The sequence below is a fragment of the Spodoptera frugiperda genome, chromosome 5, assembly GCF_023101765.2.
Source record: "Spodoptera frugiperda isolate SF20-4 chromosome 5, AGI-APGP_CSIRO_Sfru_2.0, whole genome shotgun sequence".
NCBI classification, from domain to species: Eukaryota; Metazoa; Arthropoda; class Insecta; order Lepidoptera; family Noctuidae; genus Spodoptera; species Spodoptera frugiperda.
In genome coordinates, this window is record NC_064216.1 from 6348155 (window position 1) to 6365197 (window position 17043).

The following is a 17043-nucleotide window of genomic DNA, read 5'->3' on the forward strand; positions in this document are numbered from 1 at the left end:
ACCGTATGGAATGTAGGCACTTTATAAACATTCACCAATTTCACTTTTATAAGTAAAAGCATAAATGAAAGATACATATTTAGGTAGGTATACTACAAAATTATACAATAGAATTATTAAAATTTGTTATTTATATAACACACACCTAGGTTCTATACATGGTTTGATTACACTACTGTTTCAATGCAAACATTAATGGTTACCCGTTTGATTAATGACAATTTGACAAATCTAATTTGTTAAAAACAAATACAAAATTTTGGTGTCCTTTTACAAAAATGTAAGTACTTGATATGTTGTCATTATTTTACCATGATACCCGAAATATTGTTATGTACATTTTGAATTTGAATAATGCTCGTGAAATACTGGAATTCAATGTCTGACCTGCAGAACTACATGTACATAGGTCCAAATAAAACTATATAAGGACATCTCATATCAGAATCTTTAAATATAAAGTAAGAATAGAAAAACTAGTAAAATACCTAAGTCTGATTACATTAGAGGTTTAAAAAAAATACTTTCTCTTACTAAGTATTACAGACTGCTTAAACTCTCAAAATTATTCACATTTGCACATTTTAAGTACATTATATTTGTTGAAATATATTTATAAGAAATTGGTTTATATTATTTAGCACTACGTATTTTTTTATAATTCGTTTAAAAGTAGCATGTAACAATTTTGGCACTAAAATATAAATGGAAATAAAAACTGGGTGGAAACAATAAGAAAGTATACAAAGAATTACAACTTAACATGATACAAGTTACATTTAATAATGGATGGAATAGGTACATAAATATCGACAGGATTTTACTTCATACAATTATGACTTACTGTTGTCTTTCTGTACATTGAGCTAATCTACTCAATCACAAATATTCTAATCACAAATTACTAAAATAATGTCCGACGTACCTAAAAAAGCTAAGTTATCACACTTTGGTTTTAAAACTAATACACATTTAATTTGTTCTTGAAAGTTATCGTAAGTGCGAGAATTTGGCCGAAACTTGTCAAACAGTTTCTACGATGTAGTTTATTTAGTTACAGCTACAGTATTAATAGATCTCACTCTTTACTAAATATTATTAAAAAAAATTAGACGTTCCGTTTTTAAAACTACCATATACAGTTTATAAACTATATACAATTGCTCTTTTATTGGGCAGTTACAATCTTTTAGGAATAAAAAAATCTTATTAAATACTTTGGTTGTACTTTCATCTAGTTACTATTTTAAGTGCTTGTATAAAATACCGAAGATGTGTAATCTATTTTTGGCATAATTATGTGGAAAAATGTTATTGTTTGCACTAAACTGCACGGTTGGCGGTGTTAAGCAGACACTTAGTTTGCGCAAGTATGCGCATCTATTGCGCTAATAAATACATGTTTTTGCGCAAAGCCTTTCCAAGAAGGAAGAATTTAATCCTCTTGTTTATCACTGACAAATAAATTTAGCGCAATAATATTATGGCACTCATCCCATAAAAGCGTGAATACAGTCGTCTTTGAAGCCATGTTTCTTCAATAAATCGAGGCCAGCGTATGTGAACTCAGTTGGACCACACAAGCACGCGTAGTGGGAACATTTGTCGTCACATTTTACGTCTCCCACTATTTCTGTAAGCAGCTCGTTCCTGATGCGTCCTTTGTGACCAGACCACGACGAACTGGCATCTGATAGAACATGCGTGATCTTCAGCCTGGAAAAGAGGTAAGTAATTGTTAGTTTACAATATATTATTGTAGTGCTAAAGTAAGCATAGGTAAACTGGACAATATATTATTGTAGTGCTAAAGTAAGTATAGGTAAACTGGTAATCCGCAAATCGTAAATAGGGATAAATGCATAAAAGGAATATTTTACCTGTCATCCTCTTTGGCCATTTCTTCGAAGTTTTCTCGGAATAGGATGTCTGCTTCAGTTTTATTGAAAAATATTAGGTGTGTCCGTTCACTGTAATGTAAAATTAAACGTGGTCAAATTATATGTTAGAGAAAGATAAAACCAGAGCCCTGTGACTAGTCGGCCAAATAGTCCCAAGCCTAAGGGAAAATACTAATACTGGGTTTAGCTAGAGTTGACCGAGGTCACAAAATATATTATTTATTTTTAAGTACAAAGTTCTCTACAGTGTCGCCAGTGTCAAAAAATAATCTCTAACTCCTTATAAGAAAAGTGGAAGGGCGAAAAGTGTAAAGGTGTATTGTATTGTAAGTAAGCACAAGCCCACTTCTCACTTTCAAGCATTCATCCATTCTTCATTTGAAATACCTTCCCAGTTAATTTGTGTCTGGTACTTTAATATCGATTACATGACGATGACGTAGCAACAAAGTGCCTATGATTGATGGGCCGACCTCGCCTGGGCCCGACGGCAGACTTCCGACGTTCGTGTTAGGTGCAAGGTGTTCGTGTAATATTTTGTTATTTGAAAATTATGTGAAAATGTTTATCTATCGGTTAATCGGGCCATAATTGCTGTAGTCACGCATACGTGCTTTGTGTTGGAATTTATTACTTTCTTTTGATTATGTGGATAGAAGAAAGAGCTTTTATTTTTGTCCTAAACTAATAGAACACTAAACCAATCGAGTGAATCGCATTTATGACTACCGAGCAAATTTTTAGGTTTAATTCCCAGGCAGTTTTTAGTACGTAGACATAGGTACTGGGTTGTACTCAGTTTTTTAGAATAGGTAATATAATACGCACGAAGTCGAGAACTATCTCACTTCCTATAACAAGAAAGTTACCTATGATGAAACTGGTGATTTTGTACTTGCGCATCTCTGCACACCCTTCGTAAACTATAAACTTAACACACTCACCATCTAGGATTAGACCTTGACATCATAAACTTTATAAGGCCGAGCATAGGCGTGATCCCAGTACCGGCCGCTATCAAATACAGGCTCTTTACTGTCTTCAACTGAAAAAGAAAATGGACGATAAATTGCACTCATTGCTCATCTAACAAATGATCCTACAACCTTGATTTATTTGGACATACAAAGAAAATATGATCAACTTGGTTTATTAATTATTATGTTATCGGCTTATTCACGTAACTGTTTGACGAGGAACTCGACTAGTTTCAAGCCATGCTAGAGGCTCATATCTATGTATGAGCAGCATTCCGCGACACACGACGCGGCGATTGTCGCGCTGCTACATGCAGCATTGCTGCTGCTATTAGCATGGCTTGAAACTAGTCGAGTTCCTCGTCAAATAGTTACCTACGTGAGTAAGCCGATAACATAATAATTAATTTAGTATGACTCACGAAAGTTATAATAAAACTTGGTTTATATTATTTAGCACTACGTATTTTTTTATAATTCGTTTAAAAGTAGCATGTAACAATTTTGGCACTAAAATATAAATGGAAATAAAATCTGGGTGAAAACAATAAGAAAATATACAAAGAATTACAACTTAACATGATACAAGTTACATTTAATAATGGATGGAATAGGTACATAAATATTGAGAGGATTTACTTCATACAATTATGACTGACCGCCATACTCAGAGTCATTTAATGGTTACTTAGCAAATGTTTTCAATACAAAATCGTTACTAAGGAATAGTTTAAGTAATCATTAAATGTCTCTGAGTGCGGCAGTTACTGTTGTCTTTCTGAACATTGAAATTGAAAAAGGAAAATGGACGACAAAATTACAATCATTGCTGATCTAACAAATGTTCTTACAACCTTGATTTATTAGGACATACAAAGAAAAGATGATCAAGTTGGTTTTTTTATGATTTTGGGACGCCATTAAAGTTATTTACGAGCGCTTTGTTCTACAAACCGAGGGGTATGATAAAGAGTTTGAAAAGGTCAAGAGGATCGATCTCTAACCTTCTGAACTATTCCGTTCCAACCACTAATATAGGTATGAGGTATTGGAACTAACGTATGTAGGCAACATAGTTTAAATAGGGCAGCTGAAATGATACTACGTCATAAAGTGCAAAGAAAAATTTATCTACAGCGTATAGCAAAAAGTTCATAATGACAAAACTTCTTTTCAAAAGGCGCTAATTAAATGAAACTTCTTGAATTTTTTCCCCGAGCACAAGAAATGAGCGATGAAAAGTCACGAACTCACGAGGTTTTTACGTAGAATTCTGATAAAAAATTAAATAAGTAACTGTCGGACTGTCCCAAGCCTGAAAGTAAAAATAAATAGTTAATTAAAACTACCTTCTGCAGTTGAAAGTTGCCGTAAGGTCCAGAGAGGGTAATGAGGTCTCCAACTTTGAGTGCCGTGAGGTGCGGCGAGAGGACGCCACTGTCGTAACGCTTCACCGCCAGTCGGAGTGCTGAGAAGATTTCAGTGCCATCAGGCGGTCCCCAGCCCTCGCCAACGGGCGTGTATGAACGCACGCATTCTGAGCCTAGTAACAAGACAAAAAATATTTTCAAGGACAAAAGCGAGATTAAATAATTAAAAAAGTTTACAGATACTGTATCATCACTTAGATATGAGAAGTTATATTAGTTACTCAACAGCCTTAGAAAATGTGAAATGATTAAATAGATGAGTTTATTGCTCCTATTCCGGTAGTAAATAAGAATGCCAATGATATCAGTGAAATCGTACATAATTTAGCCAACATGAAAATTAGGAGTAGGTAATAGTATTTCGTGAGGAGCTATGTTATTTTAAATGAAAATGGTGTATCACATCAGTTTTTACGAACAGATTTTCAAACAGACAAACGGAATTGGGTGTTCCCACTTTCGTGTTGGGCACACAAAGATCAGTTGGCAACAAAGTTTTAAAAGTACAGTCCCATGAATAAAATGAGGTATTTTAGGCCCCTACTACTAGTATCATAACAGTAGGGTGGCAATAGAACGTCACGGGGCCCCAACACGTGACGGTTCAACTCTCGAAAGGGGTGCAAAAATAAAAAACATCTAACAAGGTAGGTAAAAACAGGAATCATTCTTAAATTTTCGAAGTGCTTCTATGTTTGTCTCGTTGTTCGAGTAGTTCATAGTAGGAATTATTTAACTTCCAAGTATTAAAAAAAAATTTAGTGTCTTGACAAAATCTCGAATTGTGTCCAGTTTAACTAAAACTTACGGTTTACACACATATATTAGAGAAAAGCTTTACTAGTTTCGAGTCACAGAGGGACTATCTTCATCATGAGCAGCGTGTGCAGTAGAGCCATCCACGTGAGTAAACCGTGATTTTTAATTTAATATGTCTCACGATTATAAAAATATTGTGTCCAGTTAATTGTAGTAGGCTTGCTCTCTATTATTTAAACATCAAATTTAACTGGAAAATAGGGATGTGACATTTAATTTGCAGACCTATCGGACACTCCAAACAAAACGTTACCTGCATACGTTACGTAAATTTATACGTTACGTGCCGTTCCACACAATACACAGTTACGAACACTTTTCTGGAACAGCACTTCCATTTTCCTATTCCTATACCGACCTCCGTACTCCATATTCTATTGTGTTTATGTAAGTGGATAGGCAGTAAGCACTTGAACCTTCCCTCACTAATAAAGTTCCGTTGCAGATAGCACTAATGAAGGTATAAGTACGTACTACGCTTCATTAAAACGATTCTATATAGGGATAGACTACGTAACGTTTTTCAATCTATTTTCCATGTTTAGGGTCCTCTATAAAATCAAATAAGGACTTTGAATACATTTTCTTGTGTAAGATTTTAGAATGCGAAATTTTCGGTAGTTGGATGAAGATTGGAATTTATTATTGGGTTAGGGAAATAGGAAAAATTATGTAGCAGGCAAAATTTTTGAAGAAAAACGACCAAAAATTGGACGAGTAGCCTGAGGATCTGATTCAGTTTTCGATTCAGGCGTATTGAGGATTATTCAGATTTGCTTAATTATTTTTTATGAGACATGCCGGTAATCGAGCAGACGTATTACCTGATGGTAAGCAATCGCCGCCACCCATGGACACTTGAAACACCAGAGGCTTTACAAGTGCGTTACCGGCTTTTTGGGAGTCACCAATTTAAGGGTTGTTGTTCGGGAATGGGGTTGGGGAAGATTGGGAAGGGGGAATTGGGCCTCCGGTAACCTCACTCACACAATGAAACACAAAGCGTTGTTTCACGTCGGTTTTCTGTGAGGCCGTGTTATTACTCCGGTCGAGCCGGCCCATTCGTGCCGAAGCATGGCTCTCCCACACTTAAATTGCAGATAAAATTGCAGATTCTTCTAGAATGGTGTGTTGTGTATCATAATAGATTCACCTCCTATTATACTGACCTAATGTCGTACTTTATAATCCTTCGAGATTTAAAACGCATGATATTGAGTATGTTATGTAGAGTTATGGATTTCTGATACAGGTCTGTTTCTAACAAAACTTCGATATTATAAATCAAAGCGACTATAAATAGTCTGTTCTCTTTGCTATTCAAAAGGTATATTTGTGTAACAACTACAGTATCAAATAAAGCAATTGGTATCAAAGAGAACAAAGCCAATATAAGTGCTACCATTGAATTCTGAGACTGTAACGTAACGTGTCGGTGTTGCCAAGAGAAAATATACTAGAAAGACGATTGCTTTCTCTGTTTCAGATCATGTTTCAATGTTCTCAACTACTAGTCAACAATATATTGACTGTTCCTTCTCAATACATTTATGAAAATGTAGTGTATGCTCACAAAAACATTAATTTATTCAAAAAGTATTGTGATATACATAATATAAACACTAGAAGTAAAAACAAATATATTGTTCCCACTACTAGACTTAAGAAAATAAGTGGTTCGTTCAGATGTAAATGCATACGCTTTTACAATAAAATTCCCAGCGATATTCAAAGTTTGAGCCTGAATAAATTTAAAAATGTTATTAAAGAAAAACTGTATAGTAAAGCTTTTTATAAAATTAAAGACTACTTAGATGATAGTCAGGCTTGGGAGTGAGCCGCTATAATGTCCACACAGGTCATGTTGACATGTTTGTAACACAAGTTACATTTTTATACAATTTGACATGATATACATTAATATCATTCGATATTTATTTTTTTACATATTATTTTTAAAATTGTTAGTTTGAGGACCGTGCGAGAGTTTGCCTAGTCATTTCACTTTTAGTTAATTATATTCTGACAGTGTGAGCATTTGTGTGGCCTACCCAAATGTTCTTTTGGTTGGTATTGTTCGTCGGATCATTCAGCAACAGCCGTCAGCTGAGCTAATTGTAAACTGACACATGCGTGCTGCCATCTGAACAGGTCCGCTCAAACTGCTGTGGTTCTTTCCTCAAAAGACCACTACAGAATAAACTTGCACGGTTCTCCGACATCTCTAATTGATTTTGTCTGGACTTTAAAAGAGACTATGACCTCTGAGTTTGTTTCGGCATTTCTTCTCAGAGTAGTCGGATAGGAAATGCCGGCCTCATCTAGCTATTTGAAATATTGACGTGTAAAAGTGTTATTTTATAATCTATTTACAGAAATAAATATCATTTATCATTTATTTATTTAGTGTATTGGATCAAAGAATAAGAAACTAATTGGTAAACTTTGAAGGTGATTTTAGGCTTTGTATTGTTTTGTTACCTAAATAAACTATTATTTACCTAAGTTGTGTTTCTAATCAAAGTCATTAATCGAAGAGTCAACGAGATATTAGTGAAGTTAAGTACTAAATAAAGGTTTAAAAATAGTCGTATTTGAAAACAGACACGTATTGTATCAGATGTACATCATCATCATCATCATCATCAGCCGAGAGACGTCCACTGCTGAATAAAGGCCTCCCTCCTCCCCAGATGTCCATAATTACGTATTTTTATACAAACAAAAATATTCGTTCACCTTTTCCACATAGTTACCGAATAATATTAAAAGCACACAGTAACTTAATATTTTATACCGAAGACTCGCTTCTCGTTAAAAATATCAAGACGACATGTGCTCCCACTATGAGGGATGAAATGAAAGGAACTTATTTGAATAACATGAATATTATGAATACATAAAACATCTCCTGCCCTGACACACGAGACAGCCGCCTGCCTGTCACACGTTACAATAGGGAGCATATTTCAATAAACAGGTTTATAAATATCCTTACATTTCCCTCGAAATTAATATGTCATCAACGTGTTACGCGAATTTTACCTGAATTCCAAATTATGTAATGGATATTACGTTGAGCCACGTTCATAATTCCACGTAGTCGTAACGAAGTGATACGCTCTACTTGAGAGATGAGCTCTCCAGGATTTTAAGCATAAGCACGAAAACCTCATTTCGTTAATCGTCTATCGAGCGTAATACGATTTTTTCTCTCCGGAGACACAGTTGTGTCGCTTGTAAATATCTAACTAGTTGGAGAGTAAAAGCTCGTATTTTTAGAGTAAATGGAATAGCTGGGGATTTTAAAGGACTTGGTAAAATCTGGGTAAACATTCTGCCAATGTAATTTTAATTTAAAGGAGATTTTAGTCTCACCTTCAACTCTTCTATGCACTCGTACATGATGTCCTAATGGCACGACGACTGGCCCAGCTCTGGGGCACACGGACAGCAGCGAGGTGTCGTGCGACACCCTGCTCACCTCCATGACCCGGCACTCGACGGTCCGCGGCGAGGAGACGCGGCTAGCCGCCCCCAGCGTCACCTCCCCACAACCCTTCCAAACACTCGGCTCCGCTTTGAGTGCGGTGATCTACAAAAATAGACACCATTAACAGTCATGTTATTTTTAGGAACAGAACACCTACACGATAGCGGATACAATTTCTTTCTCATGAAATATGTATCTAAGAATCTGTTACATACCTACACAAAAAATAATAAGTTATAGGTTTGTAGCTCACCTCTATTTTACCGCTCTCAGCGAACACACGCAGCTGTAGAGGTTCCTTTAATTTACCTTCGGGCTTTATTTTAAGCGTCCTCAACCAGCCGTTGGTCGCAACTTCAATCAACAAAAAGCCTTCAGTAATCCGGGCACAGCCACCCGGGTTAGCCAGGTGTCCTGTGTACACGGATATCGTTAGTTTTGTTGATGTTTGAATCCAATCATGGCGGAGAGGTACAGGTGAATCTGGACTCTTGTCCGCTTTTTTCACAGGACTCGAGGCTGCTCTGCGACTTATCGACATGGGTAAATCAGCGGACTGTACTAAGCTCTGCATAATCTTGCTAGGTGGACTCCCTTTAGAATTATCGTCACCTTTAGTAATTTTCTTTCTAACCGGTGTTATGCAATTGGCTAAGTTCTCCATGGATTTTCTAACTAGTTCTTGTGCTTTCGACGGTTCTCTGAGACGGTCGGATTTAGGCGACGGGTTTGAAGTGTCAAAGAGTTCTTCTGCATCGGGGAGATCGAATCTAAGCGGGCCTACGAGACATTTTGCGAGGAGAGAGTCGTAGTTGACCCAGGGGTGTACTTTGTCGAACAGTTGCGTGGCGTCCATGCCGGCACCGCGCATTAGTTCCTCGGGTCCTGAGATGAGATATAAACAGAATATAAGACGTTTTCTTCGAACAGGGTTCATATATTATTACGTAGCAGCGGTATATTCTTACCTCCAGGGTGGTACGGTAGGTAATGCGTTATGTTGTAGACGCGGCCGCGTATCGCCAGCCAGGCATCGTCTGCAACATTCAGCTCGTGTAAAGAACTTATGAAACATTTTATTGGAGCGTTGACTTTTATTTGCATATTGTATCGCATTAGAGGGTAATCTTCTTTGGAAATATTCTGTATCCCTACACTCCATTGGGAATACGAGGTCTCTGTATCCTTTTTAGATGCTAATCTTTGAGTTTACTTAAATTGTGAATAAATAATAGAACCTTTTCCCGTATTACGTTGAGTTTTGTGTGGGTGTGAGGGCTTGTGGTTTATTTGTATTTTACGAGCGAAGCGTTTTAAGTTAGTTGTTAGAAAGTAGTAAATTAGTGAAGTTTACTAACTTGTTGTATTGTGTGTGGAGAGTTCAGCGGGTGTCACGGGTCGTATTCTGCCGCCGACGCCTGTTAGATCCTTCCCGGAGTTGCCGAGTCGGATCCAATCCATCAAACTGTGGCCAGGCTGGAGAGCGCATTTGTTGCGGGGATTGCCTGCAACAAGAATATTATGATACAGATTCTAATTTTGGTTCCATCTTTGTAATTTAGTTGCTATTTTAATTATGGACAATGGACATAGCTTATAATTTACAACTTTATAAATAAGACAGGTACTTGGCATCTTAGTAATGTAGTCCGGGGAACGTTTTATGTCAGGCGATTTTGAATTCTGTCGTACTTTAAAATTTTAAATTTTTAAGAGAAAAAGTGGCGAAGGATTAAAAAAATTAATTTAATTTTGATTAATCAAAAACGTATTTAATATTAATTAATTTTATCTTAAATAGAATTCAAAATCGTTTCGACATTAAATTGTCCTAAATAGGCATACTTATTAAAAATCTAGACAGAATTTAAAACATTTCAAGTACCGTAAAACATGGCAACTTTACCATATTTTGGAACAAAAATCGAAATATTATTTTAACCATAAGACGCATAGAAACCAAAACTATATATTTAGAATTGTAGTCTATCTGGCTCACTTTACTGTAATCGTCATTATATACAAACGCTTACTTTAGCCGTAGTAAAGAAAAAACAACATGGGTAAAGATACCAAATTTTTGGCAACTTTACCTACGCGCCGTATTCATCGTGTATTGCATATTAAAGAGTTGTTGAGGTACAGAGGGCTTCATCTAGGACCTCTTCGTATTATAATGCAAACAATATGAGGAAATCTATAAAGATAACGGCTACACAGACAGTAGGTATAGTTGCCACGGGTTTCATCGTAATTTACATACAAATAATTTGTTACGCTCGGGGTTGTCAAAAAATGAGAATTTTTTTTATGACATGTATATTTAAAAAAAATTATAAACCTTAAACCTAAAGTAAAAAAAAGCATAAATATCTGAGAAAAATATTGTTCCCTTTTAAACTAAATTAAGTTCTAAAATTTTAAGTATTTATGTTTAAAATTGTAAAAAAAGGCTACAAAATAATGTTTAATCTTTTGACTTTTTAATTTTTTGACTTCACTATCACCATAGCTAATTTTAACATTACTTTCGTATACTTTTTATATTGTCTAGCTCCGAGTTTTCTGCGGTTTTGTTTCATGTGAGCCATTTTGGCTCTAAAACAAAAGGTATTATTAAATACATTATAACTTATCATCCAGGATATTCACTATTATGCTGGGAAATTTAGGTATTCGAAAATGGTTACATACACACAAACAAGGAAAAAAACATTTATTGCCAACCCTAACTGTAGGTAAAGTTGCCACAAAGCAGGCCGTGGCAACTTTACCTAACCTGTGTCAACATTACGGAAGCGATTATTTATCAATAAATTAAAGAAAAAGCAATTGCTGACATTACAACAGTAATCCCAACTATATTATACATACAAGATCAAAATTTCACTCACCTGTGACAAATAATTTAGGCTCTGTGAGCACAATTTAGGAACTACTAACTTTTAGCACATTTTCACGCACTACACTGTAACGGCCATTACTGGCATAATAGCAGTCTTACGTCTACGCAAAATATAGTAAATATTTCCTTTTAAAGTCTAAAAAATACTACTATTACAAAACAGAATTCTAGTGGGTAGATTTTTAGATAAATGAGTTTATACCGAATACCTATAGTATGGTAAAGTTGCCAAGGGTCTGGTAAAGTTGCCATAGTTTACCGGTACCTATGTCAAATGCTTAAGACTTAAAATTAATAATTGAATTTGAATATCACTTAAATATTACTTAGTATCTAAGTAGTTACTTAAAGTAGGTATAATGTTAATAAATTAAGTAAGTAGGTACTTTAGGCACTACATAATTAATCACAGCGTGAGTAGACAATTTTAAATTAATTTCGAAAAATATATTAATTTTAGGTGGTATTAAGTTCAATAGAAACTCAAGCACACGGCTGTTTTAATTATTTACAGATTAATTAGAGCTCATATAACAACGCCTTCCAATCTTCGAAGGGGTAGACACCAGACAGAGATGTAAATACAAAATGGTGATACAACGAGAATTTTTGTAAAACCGAAACATATTCTTTTCCAGATCCCGGGGATCGAGTTCTAAACCTCTTACTGCCACTCAATTAACAATATATTTCAATATTCTACGAAGAAAAAAATATGATATACTATTCTAGCTTCACTTGTGTATAAATAAAAAATAACATTTACCCCAGATTCAGGGTACCGTCACCGCATAAATTCCTTTCATGCAGTACTGAGATCCGTTTCAAGGGACTTACATTGGCTTATGGGTCTTTTACAGAAAAAATATAGCTACTGCGTAGTGTTGACATAAGTAGGAGAGTGGAAAAACTAAGAAAATATGGTGGTGTTATGAAAAATATCCGAAAAAAGGAAATAATAAAACAGTAGTTGTCTCGATGGCTAAACTCTAATTAACCCTGTATTGCACAGTATTTAGTAGGGCCTTTATAGCTTTAAGAGATTTCCGATTTGTTGTAAGTAAACCAAAAAAAATTACGTAACTTGAAAGAAAGTCTTGTCTTTGCAAAATTGTATACTTTTTCGAAACACTAAACAAATACATAAATCTAGAACTACTTATAAGGATTTCAGTCAAGATTTGAATCAAGTAAACAATCTGCGAGCATTTTGGGTAATGGATAAAATGCTGGTCGCCAGAATACGTCATATATAAAGCTGAAGTTGTTTGTTTAAACGTGCTAATCTCCGGAACTATTGGTCCAAATTGAATAATTGGTCAACAATTTTTGGGGATATTATTTTTGTGTAGTATAATTTATTTATCGAGGAAGGTTATATGCTATAATACATCACGCTACACAATCAATAGGAGCCGAGCAGAGCGGGTGAAACCGCGTAGAAGTAGCTAGTCACAAATAAAGTAAATTCTAACAGCATTGCAACTTCTAATTTATTTATGTTAGAGAAGCTCTGTAACCAGTAGACGAGATACATATCATTGTGGTACAAAGGATGCATGCAGCAGTAATCTTTTAGAGTAGTGGAAACTGAATAATTAAATACAAGCTTGTTTTTGTTCCATTGCAGACTGCAGAGAGCAGAGTAAAGGGACAATATACAGTAAAGGAATTGTTGAATAAAGTAAGAACATTAGTATTAAACAAGTAACTTATACTATGGAGGTATTCCTCGAAGCGCAACTGTTTTGAAGTGCACCTCTCCAAGCGCACCTATTTTATTCCTCGAAGCGCACCCGTTAGTTGCGCTTCAAGGAACTATTAAAAATATTAATTTTTATTTCCTCGAAGCGCACCTATGTTTTATTTTCAACTAGAGAGGGGATGCTAACTGAAACTATCGATAATAAGATATCGATAATCTGATACACGTAGCGCTATCTATGAGCAAATAAAGTTAAACCTTTGAAAATAGTTTCTTGTCGATGTATGACATCGCAAAATGAAATGTTCCGCATGAAACCGCCAATCAACGACTTTTATTAAAGAACTCTGTACTCGTCGACCATAGATTGTTATTTTTTTTAATAATGATCGTAATGAGTAGACAAAGACCTCAACCGAAAGTATTAGTATAATACGTACACTTTTTAATTTGTGACAATAGATGCGCGTGGCGCGGGAGCAGTGTACATACACATATGCGCGCACGCACACACATACACACACAGACAAATAGACAGACAGACAAGCCGTAGCCATTTTGTGCGGGAACTGGTGGATGATATTCATGAAGAATCCATGTCTACCTTGGACCCTCTTCCCGAGTTTTATAAAAGAAAATTGAACAATTTACTTGACCAGGAAATTAATTTGTCACGCGAAATACCAGGATTTAAACGAAATAAAAGTCTTGGAGTTCAACGTTTGTTTGGGAAATGTCCAACAGATGTTTTTTTTTTTTTGTATTCTTGTTTTAGGGTTTTTTTTTCATTTTCATATTATAAAGAAAGGCAGTCGGGTTTTTTAGTTTTTACCCGACTGCGCCAGAAGGAGGGTTGTGTTTTTCGTTTAAATTACCTTTTTTATTTTATTTTCTTTTAGTTTTATTATTTATTATATTTTGGTATATCTAGTGTCACTTTCACAGTAAATACGAATCAAACGACCCCTATCGAGCTGAAATCCATCAAGTCGTCCAGGCTAGAGAGTGAGCAATATTCGAATTTGGCGCCAAAAATCCGCCATTTTGTTTTTTTATTATTTTGATATATCTAGTGTCACTCTCACAGTAAATACAAATCTAACGACACCTCTCAAGCCAAAATCCATCAAGGCGTTTAGGCTGCAGAGCGTGCCAAACAATTATACATACATACATACATACATACATACTCTCGAAAAACATAACCCGCCTTCTGGCGCAGTCGGGTAAAAAATAACAATCTATGGTCGACGAGTACAGAGTTCTTGAATATTGTATAAAATAACTAATAAAAGTCGTTGATTGGCGGTTTCATGCGGAACATTTCATTTTGCGATGTCATACATCGACAAGAAACTATTTTCAAAGGTTTAACCTTATTTGCTCATAGATAGCGCTACGTGTATCAGATTATCGATATCTTATTATCGATAGTTTCAGTTAGCATCCCCTCTCTAGTCGAAAATAAAACATAGGTGCGCTTCGAGGAAATAAAAATTAATATTTTTAATAGTTCCTTGAAGCGCAACTAACGGGTGCGCTTCGAGGAATAAAATAGGTGCGCTTGGAGAGGTGCGCTTCAAAACAGTTGCGCTTCGAGGAATACCTCATACTATGAGAAACCGGAGTTGCGGACTATCTAGCGGGTTTACCGGAGCTCTGGTTCGAAAAGCAGGAGTAGGAACGGGGTGGTTTTTAGTCAGTAAGAGTCTGACACTCCCTCTCGCCTCACCTAAGGCGAGAGAAGTCATTGAATGATTTTCCCCCTTCAAAAAAAAAAAAAAAAATACTATGAGAAAACTTAATTGGTATCAGTTGTAAACCAGATTAAAGTACTGTAACATTGGTAATTAGCTACCTAATTACATTCTCTTCAAGGTGTTTGAAACTTGGATTGGAAGACTGGAACAAAGACTTTCCCTCTCATCAAATTAAATAAACTCACGTAGACTAGAAATAAATCTTGATTAAATTCAAAGGTAGGCACAAACGAATTAACTTTCCGACCAAAGGTAGCGTGTAGGTGTAGGCAGGTATCGACGAACACATCTTTGCGAAAGCAAGTAACTTTATCAGAGAGTATTCAATTGTTTTTTACGAAGTTACCGATTGTCTCAAGGACGTTTTCATTACGTAAATAGAGTTGATTTTCCGTTGACACGAGCTCAGTAAGATTACAGTTAAAGTTGATATTGTATGATGTACTAGCGACCCGCCCCAACTTCGCATGGGTGCAATGGTGATATATTATGCATGTATTATACATAAAAAACTTCCTCTTGAATCACTCTATCTATTAAAAATGACCGCATCAAAATCCTTTGCATAGTTTGTAGGACAGAGAAAGCGACTTTGTTTTATACTATGTATGTAGTGATAGCGGCTGAATTAATTACGAGTACACACAAGCCTGTACATAGGCAGTATACGCAACATGAATGACCTGCCCGTATATCATCGGCGTGTACAAACAAGTTTGTTGACAACAGCTCAAGCCTACCGATCTAACACAAACAAATAGTGCCAACTAACATTTAAAGGGAAACAGCGCAAATTCCGCCGGGAGACAGATCAATAAATCAAAGCTTGCAAAAGTTGCGGACCCTCAAAGTTGGAACCTTCCCTTTTTCTTCACGATCACGACGCCAATCAAATAACTTTCGTGCGCCTTAAGCTTCTAATTTTCCTTCACTAATAATGGGTTGTGAATTTACAACGTTATTTTACATTAAATTTTAAGTACTTAAGCTTAGTATTATGTTGCGGAATTTAGTAGTATTAGACGTGGAAATTGCCTTAAGTAGCTATGTAATCCGATTTCGATGTGTAGACACAGTTTAGATCAAACAGCGCTGTGTACTCTGAAACTATGATAGCAATTAGTCACGTTATTTACAAAGCAATCTGTCAATTATGTAACTGAATATCGATTCGATCACTATTATGTATTATGTGCGATTAGCATTCGTGTTTATGTCAACTATTCAAAGTCAAAGCATTCATTGCAATTAATCCTCAATTTGAAACATCAAATTGAATTGTCCGTCAGTCTCTCTGTCAGTGAAGCTAGGTGCTTATTCCAAAGTGTAGCTTTGAATAGAGAAGAAAGAGCAAGAAACTCCATACATATTGTTTCTTTATTTCATGAACCAATTTTAGTAATCCTTGAAGATCTTTCAAAGGATTTTCTCCACATATCTAGTCTATGTATAGTATGTGAACCTTTGTTCTATCATTTTATTAGATTAGTTTAAAGCCAACGACCTTTGGATACAGACGTTATTCACAAAACGCGACTATTACTCAGAACTTTACTCAAGTAGATGGACTTTGCACAGTCAACAGCTGGTGTTCTTTGCGTCGTCCAAAATATATAAAACTTGCTATACAAAAATAGCTTTTATTACAAACAAAATAAGATCTGTCAGGGTATTAACATTGACATGGGTATGTATTAACGACTTACTTCAATCCCCAATACGTCTGTCAAGTGTGATTGGGGCAATATTCCCTGTGGTCGTTAATTTCCGTGATCAATGGGGGCCCTTTTTCAGTATCGTACAATGGATACATTCAACTTTAATCGAGATTGAGGTTATATTCTTAAAATTGGTGAAGAAATGTAGAGGTTTCCGACAAGACAACTTTTATAAGGCAATTTATGGAAGTAATTATGAGACCATTGTCAAAGTTTATAAGCATTAGTGCTGTGTCTGACTGTAAAGTATAAAAATTGTGGCTGTTTACACATTCTTGGTATAACGTTCGTGTTGGGACACGACAGACCTGCAGTAGCGTCACCCTTTAACTAAC

At 35.6% G+C, this 17043-nt stretch overlaps 1 protein-coding gene across 4 annotated transcripts in view; it reads right to left on the reverse strand.

Moving 5' to 3' along the window:
- Window positions 1-6: 6 nt before the first annotated feature.
- LOC118271835 (cytochrome b5 reductase 4) overlaps window positions 7-17043 on the reverse strand; it is a 92014-nt gene continuing 74977 nt past the window's right edge. For all 4 annotated transcript variants that reach the window (XM_050693695.1, XM_035588072.2, XM_050693697.1 and 1 more), the window contains 8 exons: window positions 9979-10125; window positions 9589-9657; window positions 8874-9505; window positions 8506-8722; window positions 4228-4421; window positions 2846-2946; window positions 1881-1970; window positions 7-1716 (listed from right to left, as the gene is read on the reverse strand). In XM_050693695.1, coding sequence (XP_050549652.1) covers window positions 1491-1716; window positions 1881-1970; window positions 2846-2946; window positions 4228-4421; window positions 8506-8722; window positions 8874-9505; window positions 9589-9657; window positions 9979-10125 — 1676 coding nt within the window. In that variant the 3' untranslated portion in view covers window positions 7-1490. The remainder of the gene's footprint in view (window positions 1717-1880; window positions 1971-2845; window positions 2947-4227; window positions 4422-8505; window positions 8723-8873; window positions 9506-9588; window positions 9658-9978; window positions 10126-17043) is intronic.